The 24,833-nt window shown below is 45.6% G+C and overlaps 2 protein-coding genes across 2 annotated transcripts in view; one reads left to right on the plus strand and one right to left on the minus strand.

Annotated features, from left to right (window-relative positions):
* Positions 1–3,484, minus strand: part of CDHR3 (cadherin related family member 3) — a 43,895-nt gene extending 40,411 nt beyond the window's left edge. The window contains exon 1 of the mRNA XM_058190491.1: positions 3,474–3,484. Within this exon, the coding sequence (XP_058046474.1) occupies positions 3,474–3,484 (11 nt within the window). The remainder of the gene's footprint in view (positions 1–3,473) is intronic.
* Positions 3,485–6,485: 3,001 nt separating this feature from the next.
* Positions 6,486–24,833, plus strand: part of ATXN7L1 (ataxin 7 like 1) — an 88,046-nt gene continuing 69,698 nt past the window's right edge. Inside the window, exons 1-2 of the mRNA XM_058190020.1 lie at positions 6,486–6,672; positions 9,786–9,857. Of these exons, the coding sequence (XP_058046003.1) occupies positions 6,576–6,672; positions 9,786–9,857 (169 nt within the window). The 5' untranslated portion in view covers positions 6,486–6,575. The remainder of the gene's footprint in view (positions 6,673–9,785; positions 9,858–24,833) is intronic.

Below are 24,833 nucleotides of genomic sequence, written 5' to 3' on the forward strand. Positions count from 1 at the left end.
CGGCTTTGGTCGCGTTGGTGGATGATCTCTGGAGGGCCAGGGATAGGGGTTGCTCCTCTGCCCTGGTCCTATTAGACCTCTCAGCGGCTTTCGATACCATCGACCATGGTATCCTGCTGCGCCGGTTGGAGGGATTGGGAGTGGGAGGCACCGTTTATCGGTGGTTCTCCTCCTATCTCTCCGACCGGTCGCAGTCGGTGTTGACGGGGGGGCAGAGGTCGGCCCCGAGGCGCCTCACTTGTGGGGTGCCGCAGGGGTCGATCCTCTCGCCCCTCCTGTTCAACATCTACATGAAGCCGCTGGGTGAGATCATCAGTGGTTTCGGTGTGAAGTACCAGCTGTATGCGGATGACACCCAGCTGTACTTTTCTACACCGGACCACCCCAACGAAGCTTTCGAAGTGCTGTCCCGGTGCCTGGAGGCCGTACGGGTCTGGATGGGGAGAAATAGGCTCAAGCTCAATCCTCCAAGACAGAGTGGCTGTGGATGCGGCATCCCGGTACAGTCAGCTAAATCGCGGCTGACCATCGGTGGCGAGTCATTGGCCCCGATGGAAAGGGTCCGCAACAGGCGTCCTCCTGGATGAACGGCTGTCTCTAGAAGATCATTTGACGGCCGTCTCCAGGGGAGCGTTCTACCAGGTTCGCCTGGTACGCCAGTTGCGCCCCTTTCTGGACCGGGATGCCCTATGCACGGTCACTCACGCACTCGTGACGTCGCGCCTGGATTACTGCAATGCTCTCTACATGGGGCTCCCCTTGAAGGGCATCCGGAGGCTGCAGTTAGTCAGAATGCGGCTGCGGGTGATAGATGGAGCCCCCCGTGGCTCCCGTATAACACCCATCCTGCGCAGGCTGCACTGGCTACCTGTGGCTTTCCGGGTGCGCTTCAAGGTGCTGGTGACCACCTTTAAAGCGCTCCATGGCATTGGGCCGGGTTACCTACGGGACCGCCTACTGCTACCGAATATCTCTCACCGACCCGTGCGCTCTCACAGAGAGGGTCTCCTCAGGGTGCCGTCAGCGCGGCAATGTCGTCTGGCGACGCCCAGGGGAAAGGCCTTCTCTGTGGGGGCCCCCACCCTCTGGAATGAACTACCCCCCGGTCTTCGTCAGCTTTCGGACCTCCGGACCTTCCGCCGCGGGCTTAAAACACATTTATTTAATTGTGCAGGGCTGAGCTAAATTTTAAATTTTAAATTACTGGTTTTTAAATTGGCTTTTATTTTATATTTTTAATTTTAAATTAAATAGGCGTTTAGAATAAGTTTTTTAACTGTTTTATATTTCTTACATTGTATTTATGTGTTTTAAATGCCTGTACACCGCCCTGAGTCCTTCGGGAGATAGGGCGGTATATAAATTTGATAAATAAATAAATAAAATAAATTGAGTCATGCCGGCCACATGACCACGGAGACGTCTTCGGACAGCACTGGCTCTTTGGCTTTGGAACGGAGATGAGCAACGCCCCCTAAAGTCGGGAACGACTAGTACATATGTGCGAGGGGAACCTTTACTTTTACCTATGACTGCACTCACTGGGGAAACTTGTGCATTGCTCCTCACCAAATTCCCTGATTCTTAGATTTAGGAAATATTGCCACCTAGTGCCTCAAGGTCTGACTTTTACATTTTGATTAAACTTTATGAAGCAATAATAATGCACTCTTGATAATGCACTTTTTATTTTTTTTGTCACAACAGTATATATAAGCATAAGCATGAAAATAACTATATAATATATAAGCATATATATGAGCACAAGTATGTAATAACTATATTAATTGGATATAATGAAAGGAAACAATAGGACAGGAACGGTAGGCACGTTTGTGCTCTTATGCATGCCCCTTATAGACCTCTTAGGAATGGGGTGAGGTCAATAGTAGAGAATTTTTGGTTAAAACTTTGGGTGTTTTTGGTGTTTCTTAATTTTGGTGTTTCTCAAAAATGAAATTATCTTTTAATGAAATAGTCTCCCTCTCCTTTTGGGTGAAATAACTTGATTTTGAGCAAAACACAGCAGAATTCTTGACTACAATTCAATTTTTGAATACAGCTCTATCCCTCTGGAGCCCGCACTGCGTATCGGACATTAATACAATCGAACGAGTCCAGAGATATTTCACAAGAAGAGTCCTCCACTCCTCTGCTCGCAACAAAATACCTTATGCCTCCTGACTCGAAATGTTGGGCTTAGACAATTTAGAACTTCGCCGTCTTCGGTCTGACCTAAGCATAGTACATAAAATCATTTCTGCAATGTCCTACCTGTCAATGACTACTTCAGCTTCAACTAAAACAATGCAAGAGCACACAATAGATACAAACTCATGGTAAACTGATCCAAACTAGACTGCAGAAAATACGACTTCAGCAACAGAGTTGTTAATGCCTGGAATGCACTACCTGACTGTGGTTTCTTCCCCAAATCCCCAAAACTTTAACCTTAGACTGTCTACTGTTGACCTCACCCCATTCCTAAAAGGTCTGTAAGGGGCGGGCATAAGCGCACTAGCATGCCTTCCGTCCCTGTCCTAATGTTTTCTTTTACTCATATCCTTTTCATGTATTTATAATTATGTTTACACTTGTATCTGTCATATATATCCATCTATCCACCCATCCATATCTCTATGTATGTAGTTTATTTTTCCGTCTCTATCCATCTATGTATTATCTACATATCTATGATCCATCCATATCTTCCTTCCTATCTAATCTACCCTATATCTGTCTCTCTACCAACCTATTTATATCCATCTATGTATCTATATCATATCCATGTCTGTCTATCCGCCTGCCTGCTTACCTATTTCTCTCTCTCTCCCTCATCTATGTATCTACCTACCTACAGTATATTCATTAATTTATATTCAATCAATTTGTGTGTTTTTTTTGTTGCTTGTATCCTTACGATTTATATTGATATTGTTTCCTGATTGCTTATTTGTACCCTATGACTATCATTAAATGTTGTACCTTATGATTCTTGATGATCTTTTCTTTTATGTACACTGAGAGCATACGCACCAAGACAAATTCCTTGTGTGTCCAATCACACTTGGCCAATATAAAAATCTATTCTATCTATTCTGTTCTATCAATCATCTATCTATCTAATTTATCTATCTCGTATCTATCTATCTATCTATCTATCTATCTATCTATCTATCTATCTATCTATCTATCAATCTATCCTGTCCTGTCCTATATCTGTCTCGGTCTGTCTGTCTCTCTACTTATTTATATCTAACTACATATCTATAACATATCCATGCCTGTCTGCCTACCTATTTATCTATATTTCCCTCATCACTGTGTTAAGCAATAGTCTTCATCCATTTGTATATTATATACAAAGTCATATCTAGTCATATCTATCTACCTACATATCTATCTACCTACCAACCTACAGTATATCCATCTATTTATATTCAATCAATCTACCTACCTACCTACCTACCTACCTGTATGCCATGCCTTGACTGAAATGAGGCATTAAATGATCTTGTGTAGATTTACATGGATTCCTTCCGCATCTGGTCACGATCTGTTTTGATCCCAAGGAAGCCCGAGCACGAAAGAGGAAGGCAGCCTTACTCGGGGTCTCTAAAATCCCCTTGCAGACAAGACAGGTGTCAAGAACGGTTGAATGTCTGCTTTCAACCGTTCGTTTTGCTATTAATTCCTACTGGAATCCGCTCAAAAGCTAACAGGCAGAAAGCCGGCATCCAATTTAGAGGAGGTAAACGGTCTCCAGGCTGCCATGCCCGAAGGCAAAAAACAAAAAACCCCTAAAATCCCTAAACAGTTCATCTTTATTTAGAAAGCTACAGCTGTAATAGACAGGACGAGCAGTGCCTCCGCACCATTTTAACCGGTTTTAATATGGCAGTGATTAAGTTTTGCATTATTAGGGGGAAGAATTCGCTCCAGGACTCCAGCTAAACCCAGCTTCAAGAGATCCCGAAATGTTTGTCTGAACTGACACTCTTAAATGACGGTGCTCGTATCTTTGATTAAAGATTTGCCTTATTCCTGGAGAAAGTCGCAGTTAACAAGCCAAAAGCAGATTAATGCAACATTCAAATGCACGTATTTTGGGAGAAGAGAATGAACAGGGAGAGTTGGCGGCTCACACAAATAGTCCTCCATGTACGATCGCAATTGAGCCCAACATTTCTGCTGCTAAGTGAGACATTTGTTACGTGAGCTTCGCCCCCTTTTACGACCTTTCTTGCCACAGTTGTTAAGTGAAGCACTGCCGTTGGTAAGTCAGTCACAGGGTTGTTAAGTGAATCTGGCTTCCCCGTTGAATTTGCTTGTCAGAATGTCGCAAAAGGAGATCAGATCATGATGATGTTGTCTACTTGGGTCATGAAACGTCCTCAAGAAAGCACAGAGGGCACCGAGCACCTCACAGTCCCCCTTCCTCCTCCTCCTCCCCTGTTTCCCCCTCCCCCTCTGCAAGCCTCATTTTCTTGTAGCACTGATGACGTCACGTAGTCGGGTCATGAAACGTCTCCAAGAAAATCCCCAAGCTCACCTACAGTCCTCTTCCTCCCCCTCCTTTTCCTCTACTCTGCAAACCCTGATGATGTTCCCTAGTTGGGTCATGAGACGTCTACAAGAAAACCAACAAGTGCAGAGGAACCCACAGTTGTCCTCTTCCTCCTCCCCCTCCCCCACTCTACAAAGCCCTCTTCCTTCTACTAGTCAGGCCATGAACCATCCTACAAGAAGATCCTCACACTCACCAAGGACTCCACAGTCCTCCTCCTCCTCCTCTCTGTAAACCCCTCTCCCTTCTAACCCTGATGTTCTCTAGTCAGGTCACGAAACGTCCGGCAGAAAACCCCCAACCTCAGAGAACACCAATGACCTCACAGTCTTCCTCCTCCTCTCTGTAAACCCCTTCCTTCTAACCCTGATAATGTTCATTAGTCGGGTCACGAAACTGACAAAAAAAATCCCCAACCTCAGAGGGCACCAAGGACCCCACAGTTCCTCCTCCTCCTCCTTTCTACAAACCCTACTCCCTTCTAGCACTGATGATGTTACCTAGTTTGGGTCATGAAACGTCTGCAAGAAAACAAGCAAGCTCAGAGAAAACCAAGGACCCTTCATAGCTCTTCTTCTTCTTCTTCTTCTTCTTCTTCTTCTTCTTCTTCTTCTTCTTCTTCTTCTTCTTCTTCTTCTTCTTCTTCTTCTTCTTCTTCTTCTTCTTCTTCTTCTTCTTCTTCTTCTTCTTCTTCTTCTTTTCCTTCTTCTCCTCCTCCTCCTCCTCTCACAAACCCTCCTTCCTTCTAACCCTGATGTTCTCTAGTCAGGTCACGAAACGTCCGGCAGAAAAACCCCAACCTCAGAGAACACCAATGACCTCACAGTCTTCCTCCTCCTCTCTGTAAACCCCTTCCTTCTAACCCTGATAATGTTCCTTAGTCGGGTCACAAAACTGCCAAAAAAAAAACCCCAACCTCAGAGGGCACCAAGGACCCCACAGTTCCTCCTCCTCCTCCTTTCTACAAACCCTACTCCCTTCTAGCACTGATGATGTAACCTAGTTGGGTCATGAAACGTCTGCAAGAAAAACAAGAAAGCTCAGAGAAAACCACTTCTTCTTCTTTTTCTTCTTCTTCTCCTTCTCCTCCTCCTCCCACAAACCCTACTCCCTTCTAGCACTGACGATGTTGCCTAGTTGGGTCATGAAACATCTGCAAGAAAAACAAGCAAGCTCAGAGAAAACCAAGGACCCTTCATAGTTGTTCTTCTTCTTCTCCTCCTCCTCTTCACACAAGCCCTCCTCCCTTCTACCATTGACGATGTAACCTAGTTGGGTCATGAAACGTCTGCAAGCTCAGAGACCACCAAGGACCGACCCTTCATAGTCCTCCTCCTCCTCGCCAGGAGACACCCCCCCTTCCCTTCCCTGCCCACCTCACCACAAGTGCCCCCAGGCTCGCCCTCCGCCCCCGCCCGACCCTCACCCAGGACGTCCCGCGAGCCCGAGCTCCTCCCTCCCTTCCCTCCCCCCCCACCCCCGAGTGGGGGTCCTTTGAGGGCAAGCCGGGCTGTTGAGGGCAACGCCTCGGCTTCACCCGGCGCCGCCGCGCCTGCGCCTACCCGAGCCGGGAGCGCCGGCTGTGATAGGGAGCAGGGCCTGCCACTTTTCTTCTTGCCCCCACCCACCCACCCACCCACCCCTCCCCGCACCCCACCCCCGCGTGGGCGGCGTCGGCGGGAGGGCGGGCGGGGAGAGGGAGGAGGAGAGGGAGGAGGAGGCGGCGGCAGCGGCGGCGGCGGAACGTCCCGAGGATGACGTGCGGCGTCCTCGAATCCCGTGGCTGGCTGCTCGCGCGCTGGGGCCGCCGGAGGAGGAGGAGGAGGAGGCGGAGGAAGCAAACGGGCAAGGCGGCGCGAGCGGGAGCCGCGCGGCGGCGGCGTGGTGGAGGCGGCGGAGGCGGAGGAGGAGGAGGAGGAAGAAGAGGAGGAGGAAGGAGCAGCTGCTGAGGAGGAGGAGGAGGAGGAGGAGGGGCGGCGCTGCTGCTGCTGCTGCCGCCGCTGCTGCCATGGCGGCCCTGGGGCGGCCCGTGCCCAGTCCCGAGGCTTTCCTGGGGCAGCCCTGGGCCGCCTGGGTGCGGGAAGCCGCCGCCCCCGCCCCCCACAGTAAGCCCCCGCCCTCCCCAGGCTGCCCCCCCCCACACACACATGCCATGCGTCGGGGAGGGGAGGGGAGGGGAGGGAGGGCTAGCACGCCTGCCTCGCCTCCTTTGCGCCCAGCGCGGGGGCGGAGGGGGCCAGGCTGAGGGTCCTGGGGAGGGGTGGGAGGGGAGACTGTCGCCAAGGATGCCCCAGCAGCGGGAGGGGTGGGGAGGAGGAGGAGGAGGAGGGGGATGCCCTGTGGGGATGCAGGGAGAGGGAGAGGGAGGGGGAAGGAGTGAGTGGTGGGCTTTGGGGCTTGGGATGCTGCGGGTGGGGGGGGAGGTGGGGGGTTTGGGGGAAACCCAGGCAGATCCCTTTGGTCACTCGCGCTCTCTCTCTCTCATTCTCTCCCTCTCTTTCGTTCTCATTCTCTCTTTCGTTCTCTCTCTCATTCTCTCTTTCGTTCTCACTCATTCTCTCTTTCTCATTCTCTCCCCCTCCCACCCCTCTCATTCTCTTTCTCTCTCCTTCTCTCTCCATCTCTCTTTCATTCTCTCATTCACTCTTCCCTCACTCTCATTCTGTCTCTCATTCTCTCGCTCTCTTTCGTTCTCACTTTCTCTCATCCTCTCATTCACTCTCATTCTCTCTCTCTTTCGTTCTCACTCATTCTCTCTTTCTCATTCTCTCCCTTGCCCCCTCTCATTCTCTTCTCTCTCTCTCATTCTCTCTCCATTTCTCTTTCATTCTCTCATTCACTCTTCCTCGCTCTCATTCTCTCTTTCGTTCTCTTATTCTCTCTCTTTCTCATTCTCTCCCTCTCCCCTCCTCTCTCTCTTTCATTCTCTCATGCTCACATTCACTCTTCCTCGCTCTCATTCTCGCCTCTCATTCTCTTCGTTCTCTCTGTTATTCTCTCTCTTTCTCATTCTCTCCTCTCCCCTCCTCTCTCTCTCTCTCTCTCTCCTACTCTTTCCCTCTCTCTCATTCTCTTTCTCATTCTCTCTTTCGTTCTCTCTCTCATTCTCTCTTTCGTTCTCACTCATTCTCTCTTTCTCATTCTCTCCCCCTCCCACCCCTCTCATTCTCTTTCTCTCTCCTTCTCTCTCCATCTCTCTTTCATTCTCTCATTCACTCTTCCCTCACTCTCATTCTGTCTCTCATTCTCTCGCTCTCTTTCGTTCTCACTTTCTCTCATCCTCTCATTCACTCTCATTCTCTCTCTCTCTCTCATTCACTCACTCTCATTCTCTCTTTCTCATTCTCTCCCTTGCCCCCCCTCTCCTTCTCTTTCTCTCTCCCTCATTCTCTCTCCCTTTCTCTTTCCTTCTCTCATTCACTCTTCCCTCGCTCTCATTCTCTCTTTCGTTCTCTTATTCTCTCTCTTTCTCATTCTCTCCCTCTCCCCCCTCCTCTCTCTCTTTCATTCTCTCATGCTCACATTCACTCTTCCCTCGCTCTCATTCTCGCTCTCATTCTCTTTCGTTCTCTCTGTTATTCTCTCTCTTTCTCATTCTCTCCTCGCCTCATTCTCTTCTCTCTCTCATTCTCTCCTCTCTTTCTCTCTCTCTTCATTCTCTCATTCACTCTTCCCTTGCTCTTGTTCTCCTCATTCTCTCTCTCTTTCATTCTCTCTTATTCTCTCTCATTCTCTCTCTCTCTCATTCTCTCTCTCTCATTGTCCTCTCTTTCATTCTCTCATTCACTCTTCCCTCACTCTCGCTCTCTCTCTCATTCTCTCCTCTCTTTCGTTCTCATTCTCTCTCGTTCTCTCTCTCATTCTCTCTTCGTTCTCACTCATTCTCTCTCATTCTCTCCCCTCCCACCCTCTCATTCTCTTTCTCTCTCCTTCTCTCCATCTCTTCATTCTCTCATTCACTCTTCCCTCACTCTCATTCTGTCTCTCATTCTCTCGCTCTCTTCGTTCTCACTTTCTCTCATCCTCTCATTCACTCTCATTCTCTCTCTCTTTCGTTCTCACTCATTCTCTCTTTCTCATTCTCTCCCTTGCCCCCTCTCATTCTCTTCTCTCTCTCTCATTCTCTCTCCATTTCTCTTTCATTCTCTCATTCACTCTTCCTCGCTCTCATTCTCTCTTTCGTTCTCTTATTCTCTCTCTTTCTCATTCTCTCTCTCATTCTCCCCTCCCACCCTCTCATTCTCTTTCTCTCTCCTTCTCTCTCCATCTCTCTTTCATTCTCTCATTCACTCTTCCCTCACTCTCATTCTGTCTCTCATTCTCTCGCTCTCTTTCGTTCTCACTTTCTCTCATCCTCTCATTCACTCTCATTCTCTCTCTCTCTCTCATTCACTCACTCTCATTCTCTCTTTCTCATTCTCTCCCTTGCCCCCCCTCTCATTCTCTTTCTCTCTCTCTCATTCTCTCTCCATTTCTCTTTCATTCTCTCATTCACTCTTCCCTCGCTCTCATTCTCTCTTTCGTTCTCTTATTCTCTCTCTTTCTCATTCTCTCCCTCTCCCCCCTCCTCTCTCTCTTTCATTCTCTCATGCTCACATTCACTCTTCCCTCGCTCTCATTCTCGCTCTCATTCTCTTTCGTTCTCTCTGTTATTCTCTCTCTTTCTCATTCTCTCCCTCGCCCCCTCTCTTTCTCTCTCTCTCTCTCCTACTCTTTCCCTCTCTCTCTCATTCTCTCATTCACTCTTCCCTTGCTCTTGTTCTCCCTCATTCTCTCTCTCTTTCATTCTCTCTTATTCTCTCTCATTCTCTCCCTCTCCCCCTCTCATTCTCTCTCTCTCATTGTCCCTCTCTTTCATTCTCTCATTCACTCTTCCCTCACTCTCGTTCTCTCATTCACTCTCCCCCTCTCCCTTCCTCTCATTCTCCTACTGTCTTTCATTCTCTCTCATTTACTCTTCCCTCACTTTCGTTCTCTCTCTCATTCTCTTGCTGTTTCTCATTCCATCATTCCCAATCTCTCTCATTCTCATTTTCTCATTCCCATTCTCTTTCTCATTCTCTCTCTCACATTCTCCCTCTCTCTTTCTCATTCTCTCATTCACTCTCTCTTTCTTTTTCTCTCATTTTCTCTCTCTCTCTCTCACCCAGCTGGACTCCCATGCGGGTGCAGACATGCAATCTTTCTCTGATGGTGTTTTTCCCCCCCCCCCCCCCAGGTGTTGACCTAGAAGACTCTGGGAAAGAGGGCGGCAGCAGCGGCCGAGAGGTGATGAGGCTTAATAAAGAAGGTAAGAGGGAAGTAGCTAAGGACGCAGGAACAACCTCTTCCTTTTTAGGGTGGGGCTTTGAAGGGTTCCTCCCCAAGCCAGACTCCCGCCTCAAAGCCACATCATGGCTTGCTTGGTAGACATAACCCTGAAGAGGTCCAGGCCACCTATGTTGGCTCGGTCCATTGTACGTCTGGCTCTCTTGCCTGGTGAGTATTTAAACATGTCAGATATTGTCAGGTCCGTGAGCGAAGCTGCTTTCTTGTGGTTGGCGTCTTGTGGTTAATTTTAGACAAGGCCATGTCCTTTTGTGGAAGGAAACAATCATTTACCTCCTTCTGAATCTGTTAGCTCCTTTCACCATCACAATCGCCGGTTCCTCGACTTCGTTTTACTTTTTCCCCGAAGGCAAAAAATAGTGATCCTCACCAGATTTTTGGGCCCATCTGTGTTTTGGGAGCTTCCGTTTTTTTTTTCCTAGCGATGGAACATCTGATCGCAGGAAGGTACCCGTCGTGGTTGTATAGAATTAAACCTTTGTAAACTGACTCATCGGCGGATCCCTTGGAAGTTCTCGCAGGACCATCCGTTGCTTGTGATTGAAAAGGCTATTTGCACGCAGCCCATTTAAGGGCTGAACGTCCAATAGTCAGATTAAACTACTAACAAATAACCTTGATAAAAGAGGCAACTTAGATTACAAGTCAGGACTTACTGACAGGTTTGCTTTGCAATGTGTTTTGTGGACACCCTGTTGATATTACCAAAAATAAGACCCTGTCTTATATCTTTTGAACCCTGAAATAAGAGCTTGGCCTTATTGCCATGCGCTCAAAAGCCCAACTGGGCTTATTATCAGGGGATGTCTTATTTGGGGGGAAACAAGGTTAGTAACTGGGCATTTTGATGCTGTAGTCAACAAAAGGTTTAACTTTCAGAATTAAGCGTAAAAAGTGGACTTATTACAGAAAGCATTTTGTGTATAGAAAGCTGGAGAGGATAGTGCAGATCAGGGGTGTCCATCTTGGCAATTTTAAGACTTGTGGACTTCAACTCCCAGAATTCCCCAGCTAGCCATGCTGGGAGTTGAAGTCCACGGGTCTTAAATTTGCTAAGTTTGCTGTTTTAAGCCATCATGCTGAAGTAGTATCTCATCAACGTCAGAGCGAGAGATCTTTTAGGAGAACAGCATCTATTAGGATGTTGTTATGCTCGTTTAGATATCACTCCTGCATCTCTTTTGGGCCTCTTGCTTTTTGTGGTTGTGAACAAAAGTCTGCTGTTTAGTCAAAATTAATTCTCACAGGATTCAATGTCAATTGACTTGTATTCTAGTTTAGCCTTGATTTGCAAGTAGGCCTTAGGGATACTAGTAGAATTTCTAAATAAATGTTACTATACAGACAGTCCTTGACCTGCGACCACAATTGAGCCCAAAAATTGCTAAGTGAGACATTGGTTGAGTTTTGCTCCATTTTATGACCTTTCTCTCCCCAGTCGTTACGGGAATCACTGCCGTTGTTAGTAACACGGTTGTTAAATGAATGGGGCTTCCCTATTGGCTCTGCTTTATGAGAACGTCGCCAGAGGGGATCACATGACCCCAGGACTCTGCAACCGTCATAAATAGGAATCAGTTGCCAAGCGTCTGAATTTTGATCACCTGCCCTTCGAGATGCTGCAAGAGTCACAGGTGTGAAAGCCGGTCAACGTCACTTTTTAAGCATTGTAACTTTGAATGGCCACTAAAAGAACTGTTGCAAGTTGCGGACTACCTGTATTTAAGAAAATTAACAAGCTTGTCAATTATCTTATTGTATTATTGCAATGCTGAAGTTTGATCACCTGACCGGGATGTTGCAGTGGTCATAAGTGGCTGTTGTAACTTTGAACAGTCACTGAACGGACAACTGTTGTAAGTCGAGGACTACCTATCCTGTAGGCAGAAATACCCCAGAAATTTTGCTCCAAGTTTATGAGCGAGCTGTTACGATCTTCCATGGGCTAAACCAGGGGTCAGCAACCTGGGGCTCTGGAGCCGCGTGTGGCTCTTTTAGCCCTCTGCTGTGGCTCCCTGTCACTCAAAATATACGTCACAACCGCCAATGTGCGACACCCACCGGCACACCATTTATTGAGCTTTTCAACCCCCGGTAGGCCAACCATGGATAAATCCAGGAAAAGAAAAGTTTCAGAAGAAAACAGAATGTTTAATTCAACTACATATGCTAGTTTTGTGGCTGCTCAAGAAATAGTCAGGCACGGGAAAGGTTTTGTGGCTCCCGGTGTTTTCTTTTCAGTGGGAAACGGGTCCAAATGGCTCTTTGAGTGTTTAAGGTTGCTGACCCCTGGCCTAAACTAACCTCCGCATGGGAAGCAGTGCTAATGGGCTATATTTCTTGTCCCTCTGGCATTAACCATGTTCTGATACCTCAATTTCTCAAACCTGGGTTTTTGTTTTTGTTGTTGTTGTTGTGTTGGAAAACAGAGCTTCTCCAAGTTGTTTTACAAGCGGATTGCTCTTCCCTACAGAATATTGATAAAATGTAAATATTTTGAGGATGTATGGTTTGTTCGTTTTCTACTTCAGAGTAATTTGGACTCTTACTGCAATACAGGTAGTCCTTGTTTAGTGACAGTCCGAAGCTATAATGGCACTGAAGGAAGTGACCTGTGACTGTGTTTCACATTTACAATCGTTGCGGCATTTTTCTCGTCACGTGCCGAAAGCGCATGTGCTTGCCAGCACCCATAATGCAATGCGCCCCCCCCTGCACATGCACGCACGACCCCTCCCATGCTCCTCCTGCCCATGAGTATGCGACACGCACCCCCCACGCTCCTGCTCCCCCGCACATGCACCCGCTACCCCCACGCCCACTGTTTTGGGCCTAGTAGGCCTCCCTGCAACCTCCTGGGCCCAAATATGGGCCGTGGGGGTGGCGCATTGCACCCCCCATGCTCCTTCGTCTCCCCGTGCATGCGTGCACAACCCCTGCCCCACTGCACATGCACACAAGGCCCCGTGCATGCATGCATCTCCCACAACCCCCCCCCCCTGGCGCATCCCAAAAATCACCTGGCCAGCGGAAGGCACATTTGTGGTGGAGCTGAGCTGGGCGACGGCTCGTGTGCCTGCAGAAACGGCTTCGCGTGCCATAGGCTCGCCATCACGGACTTAGATGGTTTTTACAAGCTGCTGGTAGGTCCCTGTCCAGATGACACTTTTGCTGTAGTTGTGGCAGAGAGGTTTATGTGACGATGTGGCAACTGCAGGGAACTCTCTAGAACTCTGGGTGCCTCAGCACATCAAGAAGGGGGCAGTAGCTGGTGCCAATGTGCTTAACAAAGTGCAACTTGGCAAAATTTGCGTAGCCGTGCTGCTGAGTAGCCCTTTAAGTAATGTATTTAATTATGAATTTTTCGTGCCGCCGAGAAAACCCAAATCCCTCAAAGGAAGTCACTTGAAAAAAAGGCTGAATGTGGCATTGATTAGAAATAATGCTGTCGCATTTTCAACCGGATATACAATTTTTCTACCCTGGAAGCAGGAGCACTGTGCTTTAAATGGGAGCAAGAGAAAGTTAAAAATACATTATACCTCTTAACTCCATTGTATATAATATATTACAATTGTAATACATTGCATTTCTAGAATGTTTTGATATACTTTCAAAAAAGGATAAGTTGCTTTTAGTACGCGGTGTGTATTTAGCGGCTGTTGAATGATTTTTATTTTTTTTACAGAGTTCCAACTGCAGTATATCTCAGTAATTTGGATTTGAATTAGGATTTCATTCTTTACCTCTATAGATTGAAAATATTATGCAACTTTGCTATGACAACCCATTAAGCCATAACACAGTCAACTGCTTTTACCCTAATGTGTTTTGCAAACCTTTTGCGTGGTTAGCTTCCGATTTGGCGCTTTGTTTTGTTAGCCCTAAAAATCGGGTTTGTTGGGTTAATCATTGGTCAGCGGGTTATCAGGTAGTCCTCGATTTACAACAGTTCGTTTAGTGACCGTTTGAAGTTACAACACTGAAAAAAGTGGCTTATGACCATTTTTCACACTTAACAACCGTTGCAGCATCCCCATGGTCACGTGATTCAAAACTCAGATGCTTGGCAACTGGTTCATCTTTATGACGGTTGCAGAATTGTGATCCCCTTTGCGACCTTCTCGCAAGCAAAGTCAACGCGGAAGTCAGATTCACTTAACAGCCGTGTTACCAGCTTACCAGCTGCACTGATTCACTTAGCAAATGTGTCAAGAAAGGTCGTAAAATGGGGCAGAAATTCACTTAACAAACGTCTCCTTCAGCAATAGAAATCTGGGGCTCAATTACGGTCGTTAGTCGAGGACTACCTGTAATGTTGACAATTAAAACTTGAGGCGGGGAAATGGTTTACATGTTCCCAGTTATTTTAGTGCAGTTTGTATCTTCAAACAATTACTAAATTAATAGTTGTAGGTTGAGGACTACCTGTAGATACATTATTATTACCTCACCGTCCTAGGTGGTATTCAGTCGGTTCGTACCGGTTCAAGCAAACCGGTAGCGGCGATTGCCTACCTGCCCTGGTGTAATGCCACTCTATTTAGCCACGTTTTCGAGGCCAGGCGCATGCGCAGAAGGCGCACGTGAGCAAAACACATGCACAGAAGGCCGGTAGCATATGCGGAAGGCACGTGCGCAAAGCATGCAGGTGTGCGGCGAACCGGTGGTAAGAATATGTGAAACCCACCGCTGCTCACCGTGATAGATAAAATACAGGTAAAGGTAAAGATTCCCCTCGCACATACATGCTAGTCTTTCCCGACTCTAGGGGGCGGTGCTCATCTCTGTTTCAAAGCCCAAGAGCCAGCGCTGTCCGAAGACGTCTCCGTGGTCATGTGGCCAGCATGACTCACCGCCAACGCTGTTCCCTTCCCACCAAAGGTGGTCCCTATTTTTTCTTTCGAACTGCTAGGTTGGCAGAAGCTGGAACAAGTCACGGGAGCTCACCCCGTTACGCAGCACTCGGGATTCAAACTGCTGAATGCAGAGGATAGTACAAATTTCAGACTCCCGTGCAACAGCCTATATTATTAGTTATATTTTGGAGTTCATGTGGAGTAGAAATTGCACAGGGCAATATTAAATATCGCGAATAGTAGGAAGAAAATCCGAGTTGGCCAGCTTCATACAAAATAAAAGTTGACCAGCGTCACACAAAGTATGAAGCAGTTGCCTGAGTCTGGCTTAGAAAGTTGTATAAATTGTGATTTGAAACATGTATTTTATATCTTTGCATGCTACCTGTACTTAGCTCATTATTAAGTCATAAACTGAAGATGATTTAACTAGTTGAAAACCCTCAACCAGCCTTTACTTGAATTATAGGTGGTATTTGTGTTGTTGTGTTGATTATGTTTGTACATCATGGGGCTTTTCAGAAAAAATGGTTTTAGGTTTCAGATAACAACTCTGCCACATCCTTCCAAAAAACAAAAAATCGCTGTGGACATGGTAAGTCTTGTATTAAGTTGTTAACTTTGAGCCAAACAAATGAGGTTTTCATATAAACACCTAGGCTTATCTAAACTCCCTTCTGGCCATTTCTGTAGGATAATTCAGCTGTGTCGAGATTGAGAAATGTGCCGTTCATATGGCAGACTATTGATATAATTTTTTAAACTTGAACAAATCTGACATTTGAATGCCGTGACTGTTAGTGGAGCCATTGATCTCGAGACATCTCTCAATGTAACTTGGTGATAAAGTAAGCAAATCATTTGTACTAATTTGGACTCTGATGTTAGGTAAAGCGAAATAGTGTTTTAAACATTCCATATTTCTGATTACATCTATAAAAGGATGAAAATGAAACTTTCCCTTCCTTCCCTTCCCTCTTCCTCCTTTCCTTTCCTTTCCTTTCCTTTCCTTTCCTTTCCTTTCCTTTCCTTTCCTTTCCTTTCCTTTCCTTTCCTTTCCTTTCCTTCCCTTCCCTTCCCTTCCCTTCCCTTCCCTTCCCCTCCCATCCCATCCCATCCCATCCAATCCCATGAACTCCTTCTTTGAAATGGTACTTTTATGACAGTAGGGTTAATTTATTTGTTGGATTTATATCCTGCTTTTGTTTCTACAACATAAAGTGACATATCTAATGTTCCCTTCTCCTCTTTATTTCCCCACAACAGCAACCCTGTGAGGTAGGTTGGACTGAGAAAGTGACAGGTCCAAAGGATGGATTTGAATCTGAGTGTTGGCTCAGGGGCTAAGATGCTGACCTTGTCGATTGAAAGGTTGGCAGTTCAGCGGTTTGAATCCCTAGTGCTGCCGTGTAACAGGGTGAGCTCCCGTGACTTGTCCCAGCTTCTGCCAACCTAGCAGTTCGAAAGCCTGTAAAAAAATGCAAGTAGAAAAAGTAGGGACCACCTTTGGTGGGAAGGGAACAGCATTCCATGTGCCTTTGGTGTTGAGTCATGCCAGCCACATGACCACGGAGATGTCTTCGGACAGCGCTGGCTCTTCGGCTTTGAAACGGAGATGAGCACCGCCCTCTAGAGTCGGGAACGACTAGCATGTATGTGCGAGGGGAACCTTTACCTTTACCTATCCTAACATATTGCACCACACTGATTCTGTGTCTGGTTAATACTTTGAGGGTTTGTATGCAGACAGTAAAATGATAGTAAGTGCTTTTAAAAATAACTTAATTTCTAAAGTAAAGTGGAAAAACTGAAAAAAGACACCTGCCACTATAACCACTGTACATAGATGTTTATAAATAGCTGTCCTTCAACTTAAACTCCTTAGATTTGATAGATTTTATGCTCGTAATCCTGTGTTTTTAATTTGTGGAATTTAACATAAGGAGGACAGTCGGACACAGGATTCTAACTCTTCCAGTTGTCCAAACTTTGATGGAAAAAGCAAGGAAAACTATTTTCTACGTTCTTTTATTTGTCTGATGAGGAAGGCAGAAATCCTACCTGCCTATCTTGAGTGCAATCGATCATTTTTAAAAATTACGAAAGTTGTTCCCAGCTCCCGCTGCTATATTTACAGTTTAACTTGAGATCTTTTCCCCCTAGAGGACAAACGCAGTTAAGAGAGAAAATGGAATATATCTGGATAATATTAATTACACCAGGAACGTATTGAATGTATTAAGTGTATGGAAGCTTTTAATAATCGGAGTTTAGCACATAAAATGGATCTGTGCTGAGCAAATTTCATCCATCCATTCAGCATTGGTGTGTAAATAAGGTTGCATTTTTTTCTTCAAATATGTCCTGATGGCCACAGACCAAGACCGTAAAGTCTCCTTGGATTCAAGCTTGATTTCTAGTGGACTTTGAGTGGGAAGATGAAAATGGTGTCTTAAAGAACTTTCTCCAGGATATTTTTTTTCAATTTTACATTCCTGCAACTTTATGATGCTGTTCTATCCAAATCTAAGCCCTCTGATCTTGTTTAGCTTTTTATAAGATACTAGCTGATAACCTGGTGTTGCCTGGGTATACCAGAGGTAGCCCCCTTTTTGAGTACCGTGAAGCCGTAACCATGGCAGCTCCACTGTGCTGTACAGTAGAAGCCATTTTAAGGCACAACAGGATCGAAAATGCACACTATCACTGTCAAAAGATTCTTGCCCTCACAGTACTTCTTTCCAGAGAGTAAATCATCAGTGTACCAAGTTTGGTTGAAATTGCTCGAGGCATTCCAGAGTTATGCTGGAACATACAGATACCCATTTATATATATATGTAGATTCAGGTGCAGAGCTCAGACAAAACCACTCATGTAGGATGTTGGTAAGACACAGTGAAAGCCTGAAGCTTCATGTTGAAGTATGGAAAGTTTACTTCAATAAAGGAGACTATTTGTAGCTGGGGGTTGAGACGAGACATCCTTGGTGCTCTCTGAGCTTGGTGGTTTTCTTGCAGACATTTCATTACCATACTAGGTACCGTCATCTGTGCACTGACGATGTTACCAAGTTTGGATAATGAAATGTCTCCCTAAGAAAACAACCAAGCTCTGAGAGCACCAAGGACCCCTCAAAGTCTATTTCAATCAAGCACAACTTGATAGACATATCTGTTAAGTTATTTCAGAAACGATACAGAAGCTATTTGCCGCAGCCTTCTTCGGGGGAAGTTTTTGCATTTCCCAGTCTAGTCTACCACTCTGATGGTCTCCCGTGCAAGCACAGGTGGACCTCAAATTACAAGCATTCATTTAGTGACCATTTGAAGTTACAAAGGTGCTGGAAAAGTGACTTAGGATCATTTTTCACACAGCTGTTGTAGCGTTTTCACGGTCACATGGTCAGAATTCAGATGCTTGGCAACTGGCTGGTCTTTATGACGGTTGCAGTGTCCCGGGATCGTGCAATCACATTTTGCGACCTTCTGACAAGCCAAGTCAACGGGAAAGCCAGATTCAGGTAACGGCTGTGTTACTAATTTAACAAATGCAGTGATTCATTTAACAACTGTGGCAAAAAAGGCCGTAAAAGGGGGCAAAATTCACTTGATCCAATGTCTTATTTAGCAACAGAAAATTTGGGCTCAGTTGTGGCCGTAAGTCGAGGACTACCTGTATGATGGTTTCCATAGATCAGGGGTGTCAAACTGCGTTTCTTCGAGGGCCGGATCAGTATTGTAGTTCTCTTCTGCAAGCTGGCCTGGGGTGGGAGACGGGATGGACACCTCCTGCAGCAACCTGCCGGGCCCCCCCCCCCCACCCCATTTTCAGCTTGGACGGTCTCCTGCCGGCCAAAACGGGGCATGCGTACCCCCTCCCTGCGCTCCATTTTGGCTGCGAAAGGCACCGCGGGCCGGTCGTTTGCCATTTCCAGGCCAGATTTAAGCACCGCGGCCCGCGGGCCTTGAGTTTGACATCCCTGCCATAGATTGTAGGAAACGGCTGTTTTATCTCTTTGGATTTGGAATTCTGGTTTCATAGTATCAAAACCAAAGATTATTCATACTTCAGGTGAAATGATTTAATACCCCTCTTAATTACCGAAGGTTGCTGTTTATACGCCTGCTCTACTTCGGCACTCAACAAAGCTATTAAGGCGATTTATTATTTCTGATTGTCTTTCGTTTAATGGTCTCTGCCTTATTCCTGGATTCCTTCCGACAAATTTTTAGTGAACCTCTGCTGATTAGCTCCTTCTGTGAATGAGATGCAGCCGAAGGACAAGGCACCTTTTGTTGGTTCACTGGTGACTCTAAATATAAATTTACACGGTACAATTAGAATATTCAGTCCACAATTTTAATTGTCCATTTTTATTGCACTTCTTATATAGGCGGCGTTATTTTCTGGCTGAGAAGTAAATTGCTCACTTCGGAAATAGCCCATCAGCATTTATATACTTCTTTTTGCTAAAAATTACTCTCCCCTCCTTCTTTTTCCCCCCAAGAAACAGTTAAGATTCACTTATTTTCGTAAAGGGGCTGCAACTTGTGCTAATGCCACAGCCTGTTCAGTCCTTACGTGGTTGCCAAACTTTCTTAAGCGGCAATTTGCAGTAGCTTCAAAAGCAGGAGGCCTCCACGTGTAGCTACTCCTCAACGTATGACCACAGTGGAGCCCAACTGATTGGGCTAAGTGTGACAGCCGTTAAGTGAGATTTGTCCCATCTTTTAAGTCTTTCTTGCCAGCAACACGGTTGTTAAGCGAATCTGGTTTCCCCATGGACTTTTGCTTGTCGGAACGCCGCCAAAGGACACTGCAACCGTCATAATTATGAATCAGTTGCCAAGCGGCTGAATTTTGAACACGTGACCCATGGGGATGCAGCAACGGTTCTAAACGAAAATGGTGAGTCACTTTTTTCAGTTGAGAACTAAATGTTATAAAAGCCGGCGGGTTTCCCCCCCCCCGCCTCTTTATCACAGATGTATTAGGAAAAAAACCAATATGAATAAATATATGAATAAATGAACGAAGGCACGAACGAATGATTTATTTTCCGTTTCACTGTTCTCGCTTTTCGTCATGAACTGACTCCGTGGGCTGAAAAGTTGATGCAACTGTAGTTACATTAGGAATACCAGGATACAAAGGATTTCTTCTTAATTTTTCCAAATAATATAAAGAGGACTCTGAGGGTGCAGAAAATGAACACCCCTAAGGAAAATTTTGCTTCTTACCATTGCTGTAAAAAAAGAATCTGCGGGTAGACAGCAGATTTTATTTTATTCCATTTATTTATTTATTTATTTTGGTCATTCTGCTTTGCTGGAAAAGTTGTGCTAACAGCCGAGATGGTTTCTCAGTTTTTAAGGAGGGACTTACAGGCAGGACAAGCGCAGCCCTTATGATATATGAGCCAATTAATAATGAAGTAAACATTTGAAGAAATGGAAGGGGGTGGGGGTGGGGAGAAATTATTTGAAAAACATGTTCTTCCATATGCTTCTCTCTTCCAGGGTAAGTTTGAAACCGATTTGGCGGCGGTGCTTTTAATTTGGTTAAAGAACTTACGGGACGTAATGTTATTAAAAGTAGCATTTTTAAGTTCCGCGAGAATAAGCTGGGGAAATGTAGTGATTCTGAAATAGCTTACTCAGCTGTAAAAATTAATAATAGCCTTTCTTTGCTTTGATTCTCCAAATGCCACGAGGGCAAATTAGCAACAATAAAACATAAAACGAGCAAGGAAACAGTACGGAAATTTAAGCTATTTTTACGTTTTGAAAATTTAGGACAATGAGGTTTTGATTTTATGCACTAATACTTTTAATGTGGTAGCTGTGTATCACGGGTCTTGTTTATAGCGCAGGAGGAGAGAGCAAGGCTGGTGGGTGGGAGCAGGCATAGTGGCCAAAAAAATACATTCAATTTTGCAGCTACTAAGATTGTTGGACGAGCAGACACAAAAACAGCCAGGGAAATGATTGAAGCCTGGGAAACGGACCCTTTCTTCAGTCAACAGGAGTGCCGATTTACCTCAGCTTATCTTAGGAGATGAGGGCTTGGCAGCACAAGAAAAACAACAGCCGGCCATCAATTCCCCAATCTGCATCTAGAAAGCTACACAGAACAGGCACCATATAAATACAGGTAGTCCTCGACTTACAACAGTTCATTTAGTGACTGTTCAAAGTCAAAGTTACAACAGCAGCACTGAAAAATGTGATTTGTGTCAGGGTTCCAATGGATACCTTAATTAAATCATGAGCTTCGAGCCAAACTTCAAAAGAAATACAGTTATTTATTAAGTACGTTCCAAGTGAAGCCAACTCTGACCCCACGTAATTTATAGCCCAGGCTTGACCCTGTTTCCCCCCTCCTTTCAGGGTGTGTCATCAGTCACATTCGCCAACGGAGCAATTTCATGGGTTACAGCAGTGATTCCCAAAGTGTGAGCCGCGGCTCCCCAGGGAGCCGCGCTATCGTCATGGGGGCACCGCGGAATATCTGCGCCCGCTGGGTCTGGCGCTGATGCGCCATTTCTGGGGCGTCTGGTGCGCATGCGCAGTTGCAGGTCGGATTTCCGGGGGAGCCGCGGGCGAAAAAGATTGGGAACCTCTGGGTTACAGAGATCACTCCCCACCGGCCCTGTGGGTAACCCTGGGAGACAGCCTTGAGAGAGATATGTCTGGGATGTGCTTTTGTTTTTAGCTGCCGTGTTGCCAAATTCAGACGCTTGGCAATTGGTTCATATTTGTGATCTTTTCTGTGTCCCAGGATCATGCAATCCCCTTTTGCGACCTTCTGACCAAGCAAAGTCAATGGGGAAGCCAGATTCACTGAACAGCTGTGTTACTAAGTTAACTGCAGTGATTCACTTGACGACTGTGGCAAGAAAAGTCATAAAATGGAGCAAAACTCACTTAACAAATGTTTTGCTTAACATAAATTTTGAGCTCAATTGTGGTTGTAACCCAGCTACCTGTACCACACATCCCAGTGACTGATCCAGCCTGGATCTGGTGAAAATTAATCTGTGAGATTTCATGCAGAGTTGTATGCTCTTTAAAAATGGTTTGTAAGGAGACTTTCGGGACCAGGATCATGCGAACGCGATCGTGTGATGCTAGTTAAGGCACCCACATGAATTAAACCTAAAAAAAAAAGAATACAGCCACTCCTTGACTTCCATCCATTCATTTAGTGACTATTCGAAGTTACAACAACACTGAAGAAAATCACTTGCGACTGGTCCTTGCAGTTATGATGGTCGCAGCACACGATCGTAATTTGGGTGCTTGGCAATTGGCATGTATTTATGGCGGGATCACCTGGGACAGCTGATATTTAAAAAAGAGAGAGAGAGTTGGCTTCACCTCTCCATTGTGTCAGATATTTGTGCGCCCGAATTCATATGTTAATACTTGGTTTCATAGAAATCAATAAAACTAGATTCTTCAAGGATTTCTTTGGGAGATTGGCACTGATACCACCAGTGGTTATAAGGAGGACTAAGAAGGTAAAGTTTTCCTCTGTCCAGTCGTGTCCAAGTCTAGGGCACGGTCAGGGGTGGGCTTCAAAATTTTTAGCAAGGGGTTTTCTGCCTGGTTGCCGAGTGGACATGGGCATGGTGGGTGTGGCCTAGTCAGCCTCATGCACCACGGTGGTGGGGGGTGGTTTTTGCCCTCCCTGGGCTCCAGAGGCTTTCTTTGAGCCTTCAGGAGGGCAAAAACGGCCTCCCCAGGTTCTGGAGGTCCTCTGGAGGCCTTCCCGTTTCTGGCCTTCCCGAACTTTTGGTAGGCCCATTTTTCCCCACTCATGAGCCGCCGCGCGTGGCCTGCAGTTAACCTGCATCCAAAACGGGCCGTGTGGGGACTCCAGGCAGGGGAGGGGTGGGGTTCTCTGAATTGCATAGAATCTTAGCTAGAGGTTCTCCTGAACCCCTGAGAACCCCCAGCAGCCCACCCCTGGGCGTGGTGTTCATCTCAATTTTCATTGAGAGAGCTAGTGTTGTCCAAAGACAATTTTCGTGGCCAGCATGTGACTATAATATGCTAAAAGCTCATAGAAAGCTGTTCCCAATGAAGTGGTACCTATTTATCTACTCGCATTTGCCTGCTTTCAAACTGCTGGTGGGCAGGACCTTAGGCAAGGACGGGAACTTACCCATTGCATGACGCTCAGGTCTTGAACCTGGGCCGTCCGCTTTCCAGCGGACAAGCCCAACGTCTTAACCGCTTAGCCATTGCACCTCTGGTCTAAGAAGATATAAAGGTAGTCCTCAAGTTATGATCACAATTGAGCCCCAAATTCATGTTGCTAAGAGAGAAATTTGTTAAGTGGGTTTTGACCCCATTTTACGATTTTTCTTTCCACATTTGTTATGTGAATCACTGCATTTGTTAAATTAGTAACACCGTTGTTAAGTGAATCTGGCTTTCCCATGGACTTTGCTTGTCCAAAGGTTGCAAAAAGGGATCAATCACATGACACCGGGACACTGCAACCGTCGTAAATATGAAGCAGCTGTCAAGCATCCGAATGTAAATCATATGACTATGGGGATGCTGCAAGGGTCATAAGAGTGAAAATTGGTCATAAGTCACTTTTTCAATGCCGTTGTAACTTTGAATAATCACTAAATGAACTTTCGTAAGTCAAGGACTACTTGTATAGCCTCTTTTATTTATTTATTTTTATTTATTTATTATTTAAATTTGTATACCGCCCTTCTCCCGAAGGACTCAGGGCGGTTCACAGCCAAGTAAAAATACACAATACACTATAAATACAATTAAAATACAATTAAAAAACTTATTTAAATTGGCCACAATTAAAATTTGGAGATAAAACCCATTAAAAAACCCATAACTTAAAAAACTAACCCAGTCCAGCGCAGATAAATAAGTAAGTTTTAAGCTCATGAAAGGTTCGAGGTCCGGAAGTTGACGAAGTCCTGGGGAGTTCGTTCCAGAGGCGGAGCCCCACAGAGAAGGCCCTTCCTGGGTGTCACCAGTCAACACTGCCTGACGGACGGCACCCTGAGGAGTCCCTCTGTGAGCGCACGGGTCGGTGAGAGGTATTCGGTAGCAGCAGGCGGTCCCGTAAGTAACCCGGCCCTATGCCATGGAGCGCTTTAAAGACGTTCACCAACACCTTGAAGCGCACCCGGAAGGCCACAGGTAGCCAGTGCAGCCTGCGCAGGATGGGTGTCACTCGGGAGCCACGAGATCAGAGACCTTCCTTGGGTCCTCTAACAGATCACCTTTTTTTTGTTGATATTTGATTCTCCGTGTACTTTAGGCTTATTAAAAGGATAACATCATCATGTAGTGAGATCATAAATGTGAAGCCATCCTAAATATGATTGCTTACCATTTGAATAATTATTTTGGAGGTTGTGGAAAAGACAGGAGGAAACTTGTGATAATTTAATATACGAGAACTATTATTATTATTATTTTTTTGCTTACACGCTGTTAATTTTTCTCTTCGGGATGAGCTTTCCATCGTGTTGATAAAGTGATCCTATTAAATTGGAAATAAATGTGCTTCCCTCGGGCTATTTGTAAAGCAAAGTTCTACAGCACAGAATAAATTTCACTATTTCTTCACAGTGGCTGGGAAGATATTGTGATTTCATTCTTTTTCACCCCGCTTTTTTTTTTAAAAAAAATTGTGTTGGTATTTATTTATTTATTTATTTATTTATTTAATCAAATTTTTATACCGCCCTATTTCCCGAAGGACTCAGGGCGGTTCACAGCCAGATAAAATAGAATAAGAATAAATACAGGATAAAAACAATATTTAAAAAACTTATTAAATTAGGCCAAATTTAAAATTATAATTAAAATAGTAAAAAAAAACCATATAAAAACTAAAATCCTAGGCCAGTCCTCATAAATAAATAGATGTGTCTTCAGCTCGCGGCGAAAGGTTCGAAGGTCAGGAAGTTGGCGGAGTCCTGGGGGACGTTCATTCCAGAGGGTGAGAGCCCCCACAGAGAAGGCCCTTCCCCTGGGTGTCACCAGTCAACACTGCCTGACGGACGGCACCCTGAGGAGTCCCTCCC

Source organism: Ahaetulla prasina, chromosome 7 (genome assembly GCF_028640845.1).
Source record: "Ahaetulla prasina isolate Xishuangbanna chromosome 7, ASM2864084v1, whole genome shotgun sequence".
In the NCBI taxonomy this organism is placed as follows: Eukaryota; Metazoa; Chordata; class Lepidosauria; order Squamata; family Colubridae; genus Ahaetulla; species Ahaetulla prasina.